Genomic DNA, 20,556 nt, shown 5'->3' with positions numbered 1-20,556 from the left:
CGTGACATATAGCATAGAGCTGCTGCCATCTGTTGTTTAATTTGCAAGTTAGTTTACTTAAGTGCGAATTCAGTGCTAAATGTTGTTGGTCTTTATTTTTTTAACGTGATTACCACTCTAAAAAGGTTGTGATCCTACGGTACATTAATACTGCGGGTGTCCCATGAGTTTTTTTATTCTAATTTATTAATTTTCATAATTTTTGGTATTATTTTTTACGTATCCGGAGACTCTGCTCTAGAGGCCAAGCGTGGAACTTTTTGAAGCCACTGCAGGTCTGCAATAAGCGGGGCGGTTCACACTGGGAGATAAAGTTCATCTCCCACTTAATCACAAACATCCATGTTCACAGTGAGATTCGAACCCGCGACCTCTTGGTTGGAGAGTGGATACGCTAACTAATCGTCCAACCAGGCCGACTGGTTGGTCGATTCCTGATGAACAAAATTTTATTCTGCAGTTCACAACGATATTCAGCCGTAACAGAACGATTTTCCTCAACGATGCTGAACAAACAGCAAAATCAACACTGTTATTTTTCGGAACAACACTTCTTCGATCTTAGCCCTGTTTTGAGACGATGCTTATTGTAACCCATCTTTCCACAGCTTCTCTGTCTTCTAACTGGTCATCTGGTATTGGTTTTCATTTCTCTATTCGTTTAATTACTCCATCTTTTACATTCTGCTAATGCGCTTTTTGCCATTCCTTATTCCTGTTTGTATCCATCCGTTTACTGCTTTGCAAGACACCTTTCTTCATTCCTTTTTCCTGTTTTATTTTTCGCACCATTTTCGAAGTGTCTTCATTTTTGTAGCAGTAGATTTAAATGTTCGATCTGTTTCAGATCCACAAGTATTCGTATTGTAACCCTCTGATATCCACACTTGTCTCAGTTGCAAGATACTGAGATTTTTGAGTTTACACATTCCGAAATCCTGTTAAGTCTTCAACTCCATTTTCTCTTATTCCTTCTGAGTTAATCCGAATTCCTAAACAATTGAAATTCATCACTCGTTCGATTATTTTCTGTTTATTTCTAGCTGACACCCGATTGGTTGCCTACTAATGTTTCGGTTTTTTCTGTCGATATTGTATTCTTGGCAAACCCGCTTGGAATGATCTTCAGTGTCTTTATTACTTCATTATTATTTGCATAGCAGATTAGATTGACTGTGGATTATTATTCATTTTAGTCCATTCGAATTCTTATCCTTTAGTTCTGTCGTTATTTCATCCACTGAAGTAGTGAACTCGATGAATCATCCTGTCTATTTGTTTTCTTAGTTCAATTAATTTTCGTTGTACCTCATTATCTGCAGAAATATCTTTTAAAAAGATTTATTACTAGTGTTTTTTTTAATTTTAAATTTTACGCTTAAAATATCGCGTAATTTTACGCTATTCAATGCTTTGTGTAAATCTGAAACAAAAAGCGAAGTGTTGTTACTTTTTTCTGTTGGTCAGTTCACGGTAAACAGTGCATCAGATCTAAGTTGCTCTTGTTAGTCATTTTTTAACATTACTTATCATTTCTAGAATAAGTTTTGCATAAAGTCCAATTTTGGCTTTAGTCGCCCAAGAATACCCGTTTGGTATTTCCCACACGTTACGACTGCATTTGGCGAAAGAATGTAAAGAGTTTGCGACTGTCTGTCGCGCTCTCGAATAGCAAACCAGACACGGTGCTAATCTGTTTCGCTTTACATTAAAGGGCGTCAACCTTTCGCCAGTGAGATTTCTGTAATCATGTTTTTTTTTTAAAAATCGCTTCATTCTTCTTCTGTTGTAGAACCGAAAAAGGCATATTTAATCCTGTGTAGCGCACGCCAGCAAAGGTAGTCCCCACGCTCGACGAAAATGCGTCAGACGTAATGGGGTGCAGATAATAATTAAGAACGAAAATGCTGATTAGCAGACACTAAACTCGGCGATGAAGACAAGTGAACTGCGACTCTGCATGGTGGCTCGGGAAAATGCGGGTCAAACGCCGTTCAGTGGCTAATTTCAGTGACGAAATTGATGTCAACACATCGAAATTTCAACTGTCAGGTAGAGACAAGAAACGTCGATTAGTTTAATTCAAACAGAGAATCAGCTACATTGTGGATTCTCGTGCTTAGGCATTGAACTCGCTCGTGCGTGTATATACACCTATTAGTAGTTGGCTGTTTGGACATGCAATTTCTTCTTTACCTGTTTGTAAGAACGAAAGTGCTCGTTCACCAATGCGGACATTTCTAGAACTCACGAATTCTTCGATGGAAACGGAACGACAACGGCTGAAGTGACTTCTCCAGGAATCCCGTCACCGTTTGCAGAAGAGCTTGCGAGATCGTTCACCACAAAAAGCCAAGAACGCGCTTATGCGCACGAAGAGATACCAAGAAGTCCAAGAGTAAGCGATGTGCACCAAGTGGGATGGCTTGGCTGAGAGAGAATGCTCCCCAAATAAGAGGCCGTGAGCTCGAACCCCACTGGGGGATCGATGTTACTGATGACCTGCGTAACTGTGACAAAAAAGTTTACGACTTGTACGATAAAATAATACAATGATACTGCTTTCTGCAATTAAAATATTAGCACGAACATATTACCCTAACCCCCTTCCCCCCAAAAAAAATTAATGGTTATACTAATATTCTGAATTGTTATTATTTTGAAGAATCCTCTCCTATGTGTGGTCCTACCAGGCACTTAATCGGCCACGACCTTTCCAAGTATTCTTGGACTTCGCAACCGTAACTCGAGGAGAGGGTGATTAGCCGTTTGCCTCTAATTTTGAAGAATAAATATGAAGATAGGAGGTGAAAACAAACAGACTTAGGAGAGCCCCTTTAACAGTCCGAATGGATAAATGTAAAAACTTTTTTGTTGCACAACAGCTACAACGATTGCTTCCACAATTTTCATGGTTTCTACCTTAATTTTCTTTCTTTTGTCCTGAGATTCTAAGTTTTTACTGAGAATTCATGATATCTATGAAAATTAAACATTGAGGAACGATAAGAATGCAGCTCTGGAAATAATTTCCACAAAATAAATGAGCTTGATTCAAAACAGTATCGAAAAAAAAAATTCAAAATATGCTTGAAGTGCATCGCCGCTGTTTAGTTGCCCAACTTCCACTCTCCAAGCAGCAAGTTTTGTTTTCAAATCTCATGCAAGTGGGCATGTTTTTTTTTTTTTGTTGTTGTTGTTGTTTGTTTTTTGAAAGTGTTTAGTGGTTAACAATTTTCATCGTCCTCAGTCTGAGACCACAGTCCTGCTTGCTGGAGGCCTGAAGTGGCTTGAAAAAGTTTCCTGTTGGGTGCCTAGAACGGGGGTTTTCAGATTTTGGCTTATTAGCTAATGCACCAACAAAAGGCTTACAGCCTCTACTGGTGGAATTCACCCAACATCACCGGCATACCCTTGAGTTGTTTTCTTACAGAGCATTTTCTTATTCGTTGCGATGAGGTTTATTTCTTTTCCCTCTTCTTTCCTTCAATTCACCTTGATAAAATGGTGTTCGATGAGTTCCATCCCCACGTGATGAAACTGAATTTCGAACAGATTTGCGAAACAGCCATCCCCACGGTGGGATTCCTGGGCATGGCTGTTTCACTCTCACCCGCTGCAACGGGTGAGAGTGAATTTCTCTCCACTCGGCCAAACGTCAGCAGAACTTTTAAAAGTAAATATTTGGCTTTTGGTTTAAATATTTCTGCCAATGATTACGGCAGAGCCGTCGGTCAGGAAACGTTGATTTGCAAAGGTCCCTGGTTCAGAGGGAGGGTTTCTGAATAGCGAGTGAGAGAAAGATGCGAAATCGTTTCTCTTCGGCTGATGAGTGGGTCGAGTCTCTTGCTTCGCTATCGGCCGAATACGAGCTCGAATCTCACATTGGCTGAAAGACTCTTTCCGTTTCGGAACTTGATTGGATTTAGGGAAAAATGCCGTTGATTATTTTCATTGCTTGATGTGACATCGGTGGAGGTCAACAGCAGCATAAATGAAATCCACTGTTAGTTTGTTTCTTTTGGCTTGTTTCGTGCAGATTTCTTCGTTAACCACTCGTTCAAGTAATCTGCTGGGGAGCCACATTTTTGGTGGGAAGGATTAAAATAAGGCATTTAATTAGCTCAACGAGATTTCTCCCATTCTTTCTAGAAGGTTTACTCTTTTCTGTTTTTCAGAAGCTGAATCTCTCTTATTATTCATTCATTCATTCATCTTCAAGGCCCCCTTTCCTAACTCGGTTGTGGGGCGCAGCAGCTGCAAGAGGAACTTCCAATGGTCGCGATCCTCCGCCACCAAGCTCAGGTGTTCTGGGGAGACTCCCAAACGTATCCACCAAAGGTATTGGATATAATCGATCCAGCGAGTCCTTGGCCTTCCACGTGGCCTCCCACCCACTGGCTTGGCAAAGAGGGCCTGCTGGGAGAGCCTTTCTTGTGGCATCCTGACCAGGTGCCCGTACCAACGTAACTGTGATCTCTCAACACGGAGAAGCAGCGGTTGAGTATTGAGGATTTCCCGAATTGCAGAGCTTCTGACCCTGTCGAATGTTGTCAGCTCTGCAACCCCTCGAAGGAACCTCATTTCAGTCTCTTGGATTCGTGTCCGCATTTTTTCAGTCATTACCCAACTCTCATGACCATGGGGACATACTATATTGAAGACAGCCAGCTTTGCCTTCTGGCTTAACTCCCGCTTCAATACTACCAAACGACCAAGCTCCCGCAATATTGCGCTTGCTGAGCCAATCCGAGTATCTAGCTCTACGTCCCACTTTCCTGTTTTTCGTGTTTCAGTTTTGGCCAACTGATCTTCATTCCGGCTTCTGCACAAACAGCTGCAAACCTATCCAGGGTCCGCTGGAGGTCCTCTGTGGAAGAACTAAGCAGCAAAGATTCACCCCTAGCCCTCAAATACTCGAATAGCATTCGGGGGAAGGAGCGAGAAGAAAGAAAGAAACAAGGAAGGAAGAGAAGGGACCAGTTTTCAGATAATACAGATGTACGTAGGCTGTTCAATAAGTTATAAGACTATATTTATACAGAAAACAGATTGTCTTTAATCGTCATCATTTACATGGTCTTTTTCGAAGTAACTACCGTGAGACGCGATGCATTTGTCCCAACGTTGCGTCCACTTCTTAAACACCTGTGAAAGTCCTTTTTTTTTGAGACTTCTTTCAAAACCGTCTCCGCAGCTTTTACACATGCTTTGTTGCTTTCGAAATGGAGGCCTCTTAGTGATTTCTTGAGCTGAGGAAACAGCCAGAAATCGCACGGTGCGAGATCAGGACTGTATGGAGGGTGTGGTAGGATATCTATGTTGTTCTTCTGCAAAACGTCCACTACACAACCAGCAATATGGGGCCTTGCATTATCGTGGTGCAATAAGAAGCCATTCTTCAGCAATGGACGCTTCCTTTTGACGTGCTGTACCATTGTCCGTAAAACATCCGCATAGTATGAGCCGTTTACAGTATTCCCGGGTTCTACAGCGTGTTGGTAAACAATGCCTTCATAGTCAAAAAACATTATGGTCATAACTTTACCAGCCGATTTTACAGTTTTTGCTTTCTTGGGGGTAGGCGAAGACGGATGCTTCCATTCACTGCTTTGTTGTTTCATTGTAGGATCATAGTGATACAACCAAGCTTCATCTGCTGTAATGATGCGTTTTAAGAAGTTGTCGCCTTCTTGTTCCAGTCTTTCTTTCCATTCTGTGCACACATCCACTCGATGCTGCATTTGCTCCAGTGTCTAGAAGTTTGGGAAACCATCGGGCACAAACACGTTTCAGTCCTAAATGTTCAGACATGATTGAGTGAACACTTCCCACAGAAATATTCAGGACAACATGCAGATGGCATACTGTAATTCTGCGATCCTCCTTGATGATCATCGTTGCTGTGTTGATCATTGTCTCTGTGATGGACGTTGAAGGTCTTCCCTCACGTTCAAGATCTTCCACATTTTGCCTTCGTTCCTTAAAAGTTTTATGCCAGCGAAAAACACTTGCCCTCGACATTGCTTCATCGCGTATCATGTTAAAAGTGTCCGATGCCGATTTTTGCAGACGCACACAAAATTTAATCGCAAACGCTGTTCCAAGGACGCTTCCATTTCGAAGACTGGTCGCACCTCGTAGGCGCGCCGATGAGCACTTGCGTTTAGTCACGTGATACTCTGACACAACAGCCCGTATACGCCATCTATCAACCTATTTTGTTAATATACAGCAACATTTCTTTATTCCACAGAAATTAATATTGTGATGAGTGGTTTCGCGACAGTAAAATTAGTCTTATTGCTACATTGAACATTGAACATTGAACATTGCTATATTGAACAGCCCATTACATGAAGTATGGCATGGTTCAGCATCGGGTACCTCGGGTTTGCCGCGTCCGTATATATTATGTATTATGCATTTACAAAACATATTGTTCTGTTTTTTTTTTTTTAACTTGTTTATTGATTATTGGTTTGATTGCTGTGATGGGCGTAGGCTGGTGTTTGATATTCACTATTGCCGTAGGACTGAAAAGCCGGAACTCATATATTGTTTCTTTAAGTTTTGTAAGGTGTGTGGGGTGCGTGTTTCTTGTTCGTAGTTTGTCCTTAAGGCTCTTTTCAGGCTCTTGTAGTTTGTAAGGTTTTTGTATCAAAAGGTGGTTTATTTACATATGTGGGATGCAGAATAGTAATGATGATGCTTTAAAGTGCGCAGGAATGTGCACCGTCGCATTAACTTGTGTGTTCGCAGCCGGGAAATACTCAGACTTCTGACTCTTCAGACTTCGTTCAAACTTTTTTTCATTTGGTACCAAGAAAAATGTTCATCATTCGCTTCTTGGCAGGCTCGAACAACGTGTTTATCCCTCTCTCTATTACGTGCCAGCTGTCGCTGTCACTGATCTCTCTTTCTCTCTACGCCGCTGCTGGTCGCACAGGCGCCTTGCACGAAGCTGCGTTCCAGTATTTGCGTGGACATGGCGAAGGCGACTGTACCTCCGTACGTGGTGAGAAAAATGGTGCGCGATGACATTCCGCAGGTTCTGGACGTGTGGAAAGAAACCGGCCTTTCCGAAGGGGTTTACTCCGTCGACACCTGGTTTGACGTCGACCCCGAGGGCTTCTTCGTAGCATCGACGGACGATGGTAAGTGTGTGTGCGTATATATATGTGTGTGTGTGTGAATATGCGTGCGTTCTCCTAAACGAGACGGCGGCTGAACTGCGTGCTCATAAACGCGGCGGTGACTATCACGAAGCATTCTAATCCGCATCGCGTATTTCGGTGGCATCACAAAACACATTCGAACACTCGCTTCATTTTGTTCGTGTTTCTGCACTCCCAACGGCAGAGGCAGATGAGTCGCGGTATTTTCCCATCCTTACGCGGCAAACATTTTAAAAACTCGAAAGATTGAGTTCCGCTATGAACTGACGATGCTCGGGCTGGGAAGCAAACCAAACTATTGCATCGACTCCACCCTAGATCGCATCCAAGCAATCGAAATCGGCTTTTCTTTCTGAGGAAGTAAAAGAGGACCGGATGTGTCGGAATGGTTTTTAAAATTCGTCAGCGAAATTTCAGCTACCAAATGAGAACGAAATTGGACTCGCTAAAATTCCCGACAGACGAAATCCTCCCTCCCCACGACTCTAAACTGCGAAGTCGCATCATAAGGTCCGTCGGATGGATATTTTTGATTTGTTTTCAATGTGCAAAAGAGATCGCCACACAATTGGCAGCAACACCTTTTTGGACGTTGACTCGCATTTCTTTCCGATAAATTTAAAGGACGAATTTGTGTCTGTTACCGGATCGCAACGGACACGACCTTGATAGGAACAATGAATCAGCTGCGCTTCTCAGGCTGGAGGGAATCGGAGTGTATTAAATAACCGCGTTGATCTTCGCCCTGTCGTCACTTGACTCGAAGTAGCTGATTTCACTTTCGAGCAAGTCATGCAGTTAAGTGGATGCGTGCAAAGCCCGTTGCTTCTTTTCAGCTTTTTGTCGTCCTTATTAAGAAATCGCAGATTTTTTTATTTAGCGAATATTAATCTTCGATCGCTCCGTAATTTGCACTCCACAATTATTCCCTTGTTAGCTGTATTCGGTAGAACTCGTTACACAGTTATCCACGTGAAAAATTTTAAAAGCATTCTTGGTGCCCTCGTGGTACTAATGCACTAGAATATAGTAGGTTAATAACCTTCTCTGGGCGAGAGAGAGAGAGAGAGAGAGAGAGAAAAAATAAGGCAACTAAGACTGAATGTGTTTCGTACGCAAATCCCGAACGTGCTTGGCTGTAGGAGGCATCAAGCACGATATTCTGCAAATGCTGTCATTTTTAGTGATTTTAGCGCAGAATAAAATTCACTCGAGAAAAATCCACGTTTGCGCCTCACTGCAGAGCTGATATTTTGTCGATCATGTTCCTGTCGTTCCACAGAACATGAACCTCGGTTCAAATATGAACGACTATTTCATATTTAGAAAGAGTTTCGAGCTCTTCTGCTTCGCCCAAACCGAGATAGGAACGATTGCATACCGGAAGTTTGGGAGATTCTCAGCGTTCTCTTTGCCACCTCCATCATTTTCAATACATGATTACAAAAAAAAAAAAGAAAGAAACGAAAAGCTTCTATACTGCAGGACGTACTCAATATTTCCTAATAATTAGTACTATTCATCACCAAAACTAGTCTTGGGTGTGTGTTAGCATCAAAGGGGCCTCTCGATTCCTCTAATGGCCACATTGAAGCTTTCGTTCATCGCTTTCCTTATTTGAATTTTTCGAGAATTTCTTTCTTAATAAAATCGACCCAAAATTCCTCTGGAAATCCGCAAATTCAGTTCAAACATCCTCCGGATCATTTTCGCCCACATTTAATTTAGATTAAAAAAACGCAGTGCTTCTCGTGCAGGTGCATTTAGCGATGATCTGCCCGCCGAAATTCCTTCTGACAACGAGCGCGTGGGCTCTTCCGTTAATAAACGAATTTGCACATCTGCGATTCTAACGACGCTTAAAGCGGAGGAGAGGGCGACTGCCCACCGCCAGAGATGTTTGCGAAATGGTTCCTCGAATGATGAAAGTACACTCGATGAAGCGATTAAAACACGCCCGTGCAAACACCACACGTAAGTGAATGTGGTGACGTCACGCCGACTCTTTCTTCCCAGCGAAAGCGAATTCAAGGAGATGTCGCAACGATTCTTGTTTTCCTTGCTCGCCCCGGAGAGGTTCCCGTGTTTTAATTTGCCCCTTCGTCCATTTGCTGCAAATGCAAAACAACCGAAATAACAAATCTTAGGGACATTTGAAACTCCTCCTTTTCACTAAACTTCTTATGAACAAAATCCCGAGGTAGCACTTTTTTTTCCCTACTCTCTCTCTCTCTCTCTCTCTCTCTCTCTTTTAGGAAATTTGAAGTTTTTAGCCAGCAACCCAGCATATCAACACGCACACCCACAAAAGCAAAGCCAACAGTGCGAGCACAATCGAACTGAGTTTCGTATTCTGCTACGCCACGACTGCAAATCCTCTTATCTTGGATTGAGAAGCAGAAGAGTGAAGACATTTTCTCACGAATGAAAGAAAAAATTGAAGAACACGCGCTAAATCAGTTTCCAGGAACTTATTCAAACTGCGTTTAATTTCGTGGGTGGCCATCGATTTGTTTTCCGAGAACATTTCACGTGAATCACGAGTCGCATTTCTCGATTTCTTTTGACAATAACTGCGCAGTTTTTCACAGCGGAAGTGCATGCAAAGCCTGTGTGTATGCGCACAGAAAAAAACAACAACAACTTTTCAGTGCAGCCTGAACCTCGAGCAGCCAAACAGACCCATTCTGCCATTGACTGAAATGAGGTTTTCGTCGATAAATAACAAATGTGATAAAACCAATCTCGAGCACATTCGTTTGTAGTTTCACGTATCTACACTCGCGAGCAACGACCTTATAACCTGCGCTTAGTAGCGAGTTGGGTCTCCTATCACTAAGATAACTGTTTGCACCAACCTTGGCATCGATCTGCTGGTCCACAGAATGCAACCCGAGGTATTCTGGGCAGAAGAACGTCGTACAGGTCAGCGACCGACTGCCACATTCTCTATTCCGCTTGATCCATTCTTCATTTCATCTACGCAAAATGTTCGATGGGATGCAATCCAGGAGCGTTGTGAAGAGGCGTGGTCTTGCTATAAGAGTTCAGATCCATTGGACCTATTGTAACTATGTAGGGCAATACACAGTGGGTCCAAAACAATCCTAAGAATTAGCGGTCAAGTAGGAGGAGCTGACCCAGTGATGTCCATGACAACAATGTCCATACCAGGATAATGTTACCACCGGTCTGTTTCTGGCCAACAGTTCAGTCTGTTTGGGCTCATGAGTATATTTGAAGCGAGATATAAGGGAGTGTCCAGTTGAGTTCAGCTGTTCGGAATTAAGCAGCTAGAATTAGCTGTCCACTGCGTGTATTCTCTGGCCAGTTTTCCTGTGTTGCGAGAATAAAGTAGAATAAAGCCTGCTCCCTCTGTATGAAAACCCGCTAACTTACTCTTGGTCGAAAAGATGATAATAAAGCTTCCTTTCATTCTAGGCGGGATCGAACCTTTAGTTGTGCCTTCCAACTAAAGGGAATTCGTATCGTCAATGCTGACTCGGCTATAAAGAAGGGATGACTGGCGTAATTCGCAGAGTTTGTGCCATTGTCATCTTTAATGGACTTGGATTTCCCGATGAAAGGCCGATAATAAATATTTGATATCTTAAGTGTGGTTAAATGATTATTTATTCTGGAAAATTTGCGAAAATTCAAATACTACAGAAATACAAATGCCCCCAATAGGAGATGGCACTCAAAGAAGAGAAAGAAGGTTGTTGAGTAGTGTGGGTATGGGATGTGATCTCACTGTTGAAACATTGCTTTGGAGACCTGAATAATCTTTCTAATTTGTTTAGATGGCTGTTTGATGTGTTTGCATAGACTGTTATACTGAGCAGTGATTCACAAATTCCGTGATATGAGTTTTTTTTCATACGTTAGATGGAATCATCTCTTTTACTTGGAAGTGTTTTTTGCTGCATTGATGCGGGGTTTAGTGTGTAGGTATTCTATATGTTTGGTCTATTTAAGGTGGCAGTCTATGTAAAGGTATGCGAGATCGGAATATCAGTTGGAGTTACTAAAAACGCAACTAAGATCGGAAGGCAAATAAAGTTGGTAATTGGGTGTATTCACCAACCTGCTTTTGGAAGTAAAACCCGAATGTCTTGGAAGAAAACACTGCCATCTCCGTATGAGGTTGGCTAATCAATCGCCATCGATTTGGAAAAGTCATATAAACGGATTCAAACCCATGTGTTTCCTACCCCAATGTAAATATGCCATCGTCCGTGCGACTGCGCTCTGAAAAGAGCTCAGGGGGAAAATAAGGTAAAACTGACCGGGTTATTTGGTGGGGTAAGTCCTCCCTCGATGAGTCCCTGACTCCCTGGAGATTCCTAAATAGTATTATAACGGTAACAACAATAATAGTAAACGAGGATAAAATTCTCCCCTCAGATTCACAATGTTGCATATTTAGAAGTTTTCGAAGGTGAATTTTGTGTCATAGCGGTAGGCGTTAAAAACTTCTTCGCTATAAGTTCTCTTACGTCACGTTCAAGACTATTGCGCGCGCCTCTTGCAGGTGGTGTTTCGGTAACTTAACACTACGGTAACGTACAAGTGCTTTTCATGACGAAAATTTCTGGATAAACGCCAAGGGTGAATTTGTGAGTTCTGCGGGATGAAAAATCCCAGATTAAAGACAAGGATCCGTAATGGCTGTGCTTCTTGTTTGGATCACGTGTTTTTAAGAACACAAAGTCCGACTAAAGTCAAGACCGCAGTGTGAAAACAGCCAATCACAGATCGCTTTCTGATAGCCGTAATGATCCATTTACAGTTAGCATTCAGTATCCTAGAATAAACTACAGTGTGCTAAAACATAAATTAAGTATTATATCCTGTGAACAAATACAATCTGAAAGTAATGTTGACGATGCTTACATGCAAATTCATTAACATGTTAGATACTAAAATACAACACGCCACTGCCATACTCCAAGGAAACGGGCGCAAACTAGCGAAGTTGTGGATAACACGAGAAATAAAACAATCGATGTATAAAACTCAGGTAAGATGTATAAAACTCACAGTGAATACTATGAGAGCTTCAGATATTATAAAAACCAAGGGGACCAAAAACTGAAAGGGAAGAAAGGAGTATTGCCGCCATGAATTTTTGAAAGGTGAAGGGAGTGTCAAACAATCTACTGGGCAAAAATATCCGAGAACCAACACTTCCAAGACTTAGTAATGAGGACAGAAATCGTATTGATTTAAACAGTGAAAGCAGACAATTTAATAATCACTTCGTAACCGCCAATGAAAAACTTGTAAATAGTCCTAATATTAACACCATCCGTAAATTGCGGACTTGAAAGAAATGAGAGTTCAAAGTACTTTCATCCTACTTGTGAGGATGAAATCAAAAATATTATAATGAAACTTAAAACCTCTTCTGCTACGATAGTATTAATGTCAGAATTGTGCGGGAGTGCCAGGAATATTTGATAGTCGCCAATGGAGCCGTCTTCAATCCACTCTGAATGGTGGGTTTCCAACAGAATTTAAGAAAGCTGTGATAATACCAATATATAATACAAAGGATGCAAAAATGATCTTAAACTACAGGCCAGTCTTCCTACTCCCGGTTTTCTCCAACATATTGGAGAAATTAGTAAAAAATAGATTAGGAACCTTTATTTAGAAAAAAAATCACTTCTCTAAGCACCAGTATGGATTTAGACAAACTAAACACTGAGCACGCGCTGCTGAACTTCACAAACTCGATTTATTCATCACAAACTAACTTTAGCAGTCTTTCTAGACCTCCAGAAAGCTTTTGAGTATCCCACGATATTTTATTTAAAAAACTGGAGAATATAGGAATTAGAGGCTGCGCACATGACTGGTTTAAGAGTTATTTAACGCCTAGATCGCAAGCAGTAAAAATCCACCAAAAGTTATAGTGATTTCGTTCATGTAAAATGTGGTGTTCCCCAAGGTTCTTTGCTTGGGCCAGTACTGTTTATAATTCGCATCAACTACTTCTGTGACCTACGGTTATCGAGTCAAGTCAACACCTTTGCAGATGATACCGCATCGAGATTCACTGCAAATGACTTGCGAAATATGGTCAACACACACACACACACACATTTGCAAACAGTGACAAATTGGTTTCACGTGAACAAACTCGCTCTCAACGATGGTAAAACAAAATTTATAATTTTTAAACTCAAGAATCCACCTAATAATAGTAAAACCAGTTTTTCCATCCACATATTGCTACATAACGAACTGTAAAAGTAACCAAAATTGTAACTCTATGGAGATAAGAAAACGCGAATACTTTAGCCTAATTAGGATTAAAGATAGACAGCAACTTTAGCTGGAAACCACATATGACAGAAGTATGCAACAAAGTAAGATTTATGCTATCTCGAGTCTGACAATGTTAAGAACATTGTATTTCGAAAGCCTGGGTACCGATTGTTATCCAGTACGGTATACTAAGCTGGCATGGAACGTATCACACCCCACTGACAACACTAATCTCTTTACAAAGTAAATCGATACGCATTTTAACCAACATTAAATATACAGACACCACCGTGAACGCTAAACATACATATAGTATTAAATATCCTTCCACTTAGACAACTAAGTATTTACAGGATGTTACTTTTCCTAAAGACTGACAACCAGTACGTAAGTATTAGAAAAATCCTTCTGCAGAAAAGCGGGCTTGAAATATTTTATCACCAAAGCGCAAAAAGAAATAACACACGAACACTAAATCTGTTTGGCTCCAAAAATCTTCAGCGTCTTGCCGCTCTTAATACGAAAGGAAAAAACCCGAACACATACAGAAATCTGATTCGACAGGACCTAAATTTTAATAGGAATATGGAAACCTTGTTTAGAATAATTGTATAAAAATAATTAACCAATTTATACCAAGAGAAATTAATCAATACAAAATATTCAAGTAATTACTGAACTGCGTCGTTCTTATTTCACGTGTACATATGAGTAGTGTGTGTGTGTGTGTGTATACACACACAGATTATTCTCTAAATATATTGTCAATATTTTGTGAACTATTTATGCTGTGTAATGGTTACATTTCTTGTAACCCGGATGAGCTCATGCTGTTGGGTTCTACATGGGATGTCTGTTTAATTTTATCATTTTGAAAGAAAATTTAAATGAATGGGATAATGTAACGATGGCTCAATAAATGAAATGATAACTAAAAAAAATCATATTTCGGTGTAAAGCTCTTATAAATTCCCCCACTTCAACATGCGCCCTCGTCTTAAAGTGGTGACTGAGTCCTTGCCACCAAACGGTGTGTGGTCGGTACCCACTGCACCGTACGAAGCGCTCTGGTTAACTGAGTAGACGATTTTTCGGCCAATTACATTTGGTGTTTGGATAATTAGTGAAAGGAAAAATAATTACATTGTGAATGGGAATTGAAGAGGCAAAATTAGCAAAAGTAATCTGAAAGGTATTATCAGACTGAAGGCACGTCTGACCAGTAGAAACCCGACCAACGTTCGCAACAGTTCCCCCCCCCCACTGTTGGACTCGACCCATTCACAACAGCGACTTAAACCCGATTGCGCTAAAACAACGTCGACCTGCTTGCTGGTAACGTATTACGCCATCAGATCAAATTCGTGGGGGGGGGGGGAGATAGGACCGTCAGATCAGACCAAAAAATAATACCTTTCAGATTACTTTTGTAAGCGCGGTGATGCGATTTGTGTGTTCTTTGTTACGCGTGTTTTGAGCATTTGCTTCGTATTCCGTTTTTTAGCGAACAGTCAGCTGTTCGAGTTCCGCAAGGGCCTTTCTGCGGATGCAAGTCGGGAATTATTCTGGAGCCAAGTGGCGCAGAAAATTGTTCTCCCGCATTTCTGTAGTGGCGGAGAAAAGAATTTGGGGAACAGCCGTGCCTGGCGGAGAAGTCATTAAAATGCCATGGAAAAGCTCCGCTAGGACTGATTATTCTGCCTCTCGATCCATCCTCGTTTGGAGAGGGATGATGAAGGCGCTACTAACTGGCGGGAGGTCTGCTTCTCTCCGAATCGTGACAAGACGTCTCTCAAAACCCATCATTTGTGTGTGTGTGTTCACTCTTCCTGCAGGAATTAATCCAACCCCAAAAATGACAGAAATGAAGAATAGTTTTAGTAGTTTAGGGACTGTCCTAAAATGGCAAAACGTCAAGGGTCGTTTCTTCGAAATATTTCGATTTTTTTGCTTCGTTGCTTAGCAGTTTAATTTGAAAGTTTGCTCGTTACGAAGAGAAGCCAATGTTGAGGGAATCCAACAGCCCCGTAAGGCGAGTGGCATCCTTTAATGGTGACCCTAAAATCCTTCAGTTCCGACTATTCAGTGCGAGAGGTCCATAAATGATCCAATTCTCACCGAATGAACGAATACGTGATAGGCGTCACGGACTTTATTATAGCAAACACTTTTTCGGGCGCAGTTAAATTAATGTCCCTTCTTAGTAAACGGGGCCCCTTTCTCTCTCCCTCTCAAGTGTCTTCTTTATTAAACTGTCTTAGAAAATTCTGCTTCTACTTTCGTGCTATTCGCTATTCAGCATGTTTAAAGTCCTAAAAGTCCAATGGTGCATTCTGTAAACAATTCACATGAGCTGTCGCATCAATCCAGTTAAAAACCTAAAAATATCGAATATGAAGCGAGTGAATGACTTTAGTGTGAATATTATTACTGGAAATTATCGAAGCTTTGCTACTTCTCTGAAACATGTTTCACAAAATGAGGGAGAATTTCAAAAATATTGTTTTTTTTTTTTTTTTTTTTTGAAATTAAGTTTTATAAGATGACCGAGCTAGTAGAGATTTCCAGCAAATGAAAAAATAAATAAAACCTCAGCAATTCAATTCTTTAAAATATGTAAAAAGGATGAATTTGTTTTTATGTTCTAGAATTGTTTGGAATGTATTATTAGCTTACATGAGGTCAAATTAATGAATGTTCGTTGAAAGACAGGATAACAACAACCAATAATGATTATAACCAGCTGTTTCCGAATTAATCGTAAGACATTTTGTGATGTTTTCTTTCCTTTACTTTCAGGAGAAATCCTGGGGATCTGCGCAGGAATTCTGCAGAACGACCGGTTGGTATTTCTGGGAATGTACGCCGTGAGAGCCAAGTATCGAGGCGGTGGAGTCGGAATCCAAGTTTGGAGGGCTGTCATGGAGCGCGTGGGAGAAAGGAATGCCGGGCTAAATGCGGTCCCCGATCATCTCCGCACGTACAGGGACAAAGCTGGGTTTTCCATCGTAACCAGCTGGAAGTCCATTCCCCACTCCTCGTCCGCGATTCACTGGGACGGTCTGGTTACGGAACTTCCTGCAGTGGAGATTTTGACCATCGAGGAAGACATCCTCGGTGACGTGGTGGAGTACGACAGCAGCGTCCACGGTTACAGCCGAGGAAAGGTCGTCCCCTTGTCTGTTAAAGAAAAAGGAGCCGTATCCATGGCAGCGGTTAGCGAAGGTCAAATCTGCGGCTTCGGCATCTTGAAAGAGAACGTGCAGGGCACCGCTTTGGTGGGCCCTCTCTACGCCAACAACAAGGACATCGCCGAAATGCTTCTGTTTTATTTGATCCAAGCCTACCCCCTGGCCCAGCACCGCGGACTGACCATGATGGTGTTCGACTGCAACGAAGAGGCGCTCAGACTCGCGGAGAAGTTGGGCTTGCAGAAGACGCTGCACGTGCCGAGATGCTACTTGAAGGAAGAGGTGGAGCCTGGAGACTTCCGCAAGATATACGGCCAGCACAATCTTAACTTTTCCGCTTTCTGAAAGATCTCGTGTAAAGAAGCGTTTTCTCGTGCCCATCAATAAGTTCTTCCGTGCAAGCTAAAAGGACCCCGCTTTCTATTTGTTATCGAACAAAACCAACGCAGGCATGCGCTAAAAGAGATGCTGTCGTCGCACTCCATGTTTCCAATAAATATGGCGTAATATCACGTTTGCCGAATTAATTTTTTTTTTGAAGGGAGTTTATGTTATTAATGATCTGATCGATGTTTTGTTAATGTTTGGCAGACCCTTCATTTTTGAATAAGCCCGCTTCGACGGATAAAAAAATTGACTCATTTTTGAAGGCTACTTGAATTGGTTAAATAAATAATTTCAAGAAAGATTTCTTTTAAGGAAAAAGGTAACCTATGAAACCGATTTCGCCTTTTTAATTATTGCGAATCAAACCTCATCTTTCATAATAAATCACGAGTAAGTTGCTATTTCAATAAAGTACATGGCAAGAGGGTACGAACAAATTTAAGAACGTGATAATGCCAGGGCAGAGTCGTTCATTATAGCACGACCAGAAAAGTTAAGGAGCGTCAAGCCATTCGAAATTTTAAAAGAAACTCTTTAACCGTAATAACAATAAAAGCGAAGCAGTGACTTAAAGAAAAAAAAACTAAATGAAAAATAAAATTCATCTGCTTAAAAAAAATTATACGCATTTGTGTATTACAAAATACATGCGCGCGCACACACATACACACATTTGCGAGAGAGAGAGAGAGAGAGAGAGAGAGAGAGAGAGAGAAGGGGGGGAGACAGACAGACACATAAAAGTGAAGAATAGAAAAATATTTTCAGACACCGAACTGAAGGAGGATCAAAGCCAAACATCCAGGAAAATGTGTTTCATTATTTGATTTCTGCTGCTGTGTAAAAATGTTTGTAGTTTGTTATGAAATAAAAGCATGCGTGGTAATAATAAGAAAATGCAAGACTGTTCTTATTCGACGCGGCGGATTTACGTCATGAGGTGCGCATAAATTTCCTATTGGACGGTGGGGAATTTGATTTTCTAATGGTGTTACTTTTAGGGGACAGTTGGACCTTCCCCCCTCCACTGTCACTATTCCCCTCCCTGTTTCATCAGATAATAAAAGAACTATTCTGTTTGCACCCAGGGGTTCTCCGAAAAAAATTCTTAAATATTACGAAATGCCGAGTTTAGATTTGAAAGAGTCGAAGTTTCAAGAAAAATTTAGATCGTAGCAGAAACCCTCTCACGGTGAGAAAAAGATTCTTAAGGGATTCGAATGCAGAGGCTGTTTTCATTCTTTCTTCTTGTTGTCGTATTTGTTAAGATAACACTGGTGGGAATAAAAAAAAAAACAGGAAAAAACTGAGGAAGAAGGAAGAAAGATACCATCAAGAAATCGAAAATTGCTTTTTTTTTTTTAGTTTCCATCTTCAGGCGAAATGGAAATTGCAACCTACGTCGAGAGTATTATAAGCAGACGTTGCTTAAAATACCGAAGAGCGATTAATAGACGAATAACATCGGGATTCTTATGGGCATGTATTTCTGCTCTTTTTCCTCCCTCAGCTAGCGAGTCCACGTGTTGGTCCTCCCAAGTTTGCAATAACTGCGTAAAAAGCCGAGTGAAAGTAACATCAGGCCTGACATCCGTATCTCCAATACGGACGTCAGGTCTGATGTTACTTTCCAGGTGTTTTCCACCATCCACGCGGATGGTGGAAAACACCTGAGATGGTTTGCACTCTTATCTTACAACAGATTCTGAATGAAGCCGTCTTCCCGGTCTGACTTAGAATCAGGGTTTTGAAAGCAGCATTAACTGCAAGTTAAGATATTACTAACTTTTTAACCTACTCTACGACATCCTAAAGGAATGCAAACACGTCCTTCAATTTTCACAGCTGGTTTACAACCTGAGTTAAGTTAGGATAAAGCTGTAAGTTAAGTTTTTTTTTTGGGGGGGGGAATCACTGAAGGAACGCTGCTAAACAACCGATGGGAGGAGAACTCTAGTAATAAGGAACGCGAAGAATCGACTGGGATTTCTGAATGCACTTCCAATCCTCACGTTCCCGTTGCCCACTTGGATAAAGATCGGAGATGTTATTGGGCAAGACGGGAGCATTGTAAGATGGATGCAATCCTTGAGTCCATTTTAGAATGTCTTGTGGATTAAGAAAGTCCTGTATTATATTAACTCACACTTAATCATCTTTCGAGAAATTCCATTCCATTTATTTTTTTCGTTGCGTTTAAATATTGTTAACCAATTCTTCAGGTTGTCTGCTCCTCTTTTCGAGTTCAAAAGGCTTTTTTTCGAGGGGGGGGGGCTTTAGAGTCAACAGAATATTTTGTGTTAGCATGCAATACTGATGACTTCATTCCCGCTCAGTATTTCCAAATTAAGGCTTAAGGATTATTACGGCGATCCTCACGTGCAAACACTCACCTGAAGAAAGAAAGTAATACGAGAGAGAGAGAGAGAGAGAGAGATACTTGACAAATCTTTTTTTTTTATTATTATTGCTTTTTACGGCTCGCACTGCACGTATCAGCGAAACATGAAGAAAAGAACCAACGAAGCTTCGTCTGGCAATCAAAAAAGGATAATCAACATTCTTCGTTCATTTCATATCCGTTGGGGTGGGGGGTGCCTGCCTTTTAAAAGAAGCATTTTTAAAAGGGTCAAAGTGAGCGATTGGCTGATCCGAAGGTAAATGAGAGGTTACCAAATATACAAACCGTTCGTATGACGATCCGTACATCTTGTGTTAGTATTTTTAAAGCATATTTTCAACATTTTCCTTTCATAAGTCGAGTTTTTTTAGAACGTTTGCAAATCGATTATTTTAATATTTTTTGGTGACAAATTAGCTTCTACGCGGACGATAAAATTTTTTTGTTAAATAAACACTGAAATTAACTACAACAAAATGTCAAGTGACTTTTTTAAATAATCCACTCGGAGTTTCGCCGGCCAGGTGACACCGGGATTCTGGGATGAATTTTTGAGACGAACTCAAACATCGACTGAAAACGGGGGAATTATTACCACGGAAGAGCAACTAATTTTATAAACAGGTCACCCTAAATACCACGAGACAGTTAAATTTTGCCAACTGCCTGTGTGTTCATAAGCTAGAATGTATCTCGATGGGGGAGGGGGGGGGGCTTTGAGGAAGAAAACCACTGCAAACGTCATATGAAACCGAATCGGGAAAAAAAATTGCATTTGAAGCTAGCACTGATAAGAGTGCGTTAGTTGGCTTGGTGCGTTTCATCTCTTTTAATGCAGCTAAGCAGACGGGCCTCGTCTTAAAAATCCAAGCCAAATTGCAACGTTACGCACGGAAACTTGACACCATCATCGGTAGCCACAACAATCGCTGCTGTGTCGAAACCTGAGCTCACCTGAATGGTCGCTTTCATTGTTAGCACCCGCCGGGTTGCAATCGGCGCATTCGTGACCTCTGCTCAAGGCACGTACAGCTTATGAGTGGAAAATTGCATTCAGGATTTTGTAAGATATTTAGTTTGTTAGCAAACAGCCGTTTCTTCTACTTTCTTCCGTTTTCAGAAC

The 20,556-nt window shown here is 41.2% G+C and overlaps 1 protein-coding gene across 1 annotated transcript; it reads left to right on the top strand.

The window, feature by feature from the left end:
• The first annotated feature begins 6,942 nt into the window (after positions 1-6,942).
• Positions 6,943-18,234, top strand: LOC150100528 (uncharacterized). Its single transcript, XM_090402944.1, has 2 exons — positions 6,943-7,157; positions 16,254-18,234. Exons 1-2 carry the CDS (start codon positions 6,989-6,991, stop codon positions 16,988-16,990), a joined length of 906 nt encoding a protein of 301 aa, XP_090259070.1. The 5' UTR covers positions 6,943-6,988; the 3' UTR covers positions 16,991-18,234.
• The last annotated feature ends 2,322 nt before the right edge of the window (positions 18,235-20,556 follow it).

The sequence above is a fragment of the Typopeltis vanoorti genome, chromosome 13 (genome assembly GCF_054136105.1).
Source record: "Typopeltis vanoorti isolate ZY-2024b chromosome 13, IOZ_Tvanoo_1.0, whole genome shotgun sequence".
NCBI lineage: Eukaryota > Metazoa > Arthropoda > Arachnida > Uropygi > Thelyphonidae > Typopeltis > Typopeltis vanoorti.
Note: the sequence above shows the minus strand (reverse complement) of the source record. Positions and strands in the feature narration are given on the sequence as shown.

Excerpts from the sequence above, each read along its gene's own strand:
- LOC150100528 (XM_090402944.1), top strand. The coding sequence starts at position 6,989 with ATGGCGAAGGCGACTGTACCTCCGTACGTGGTGAGAAAAATGGTGCGC. Across the intron at positions 7,158-16,253 it reads CGTAGCATCGACGGACGATG|GAGAAATCCTGGGGATCTGC; the intron begins GTAAGTGTGTGT and ends CTTTACTTTCAG.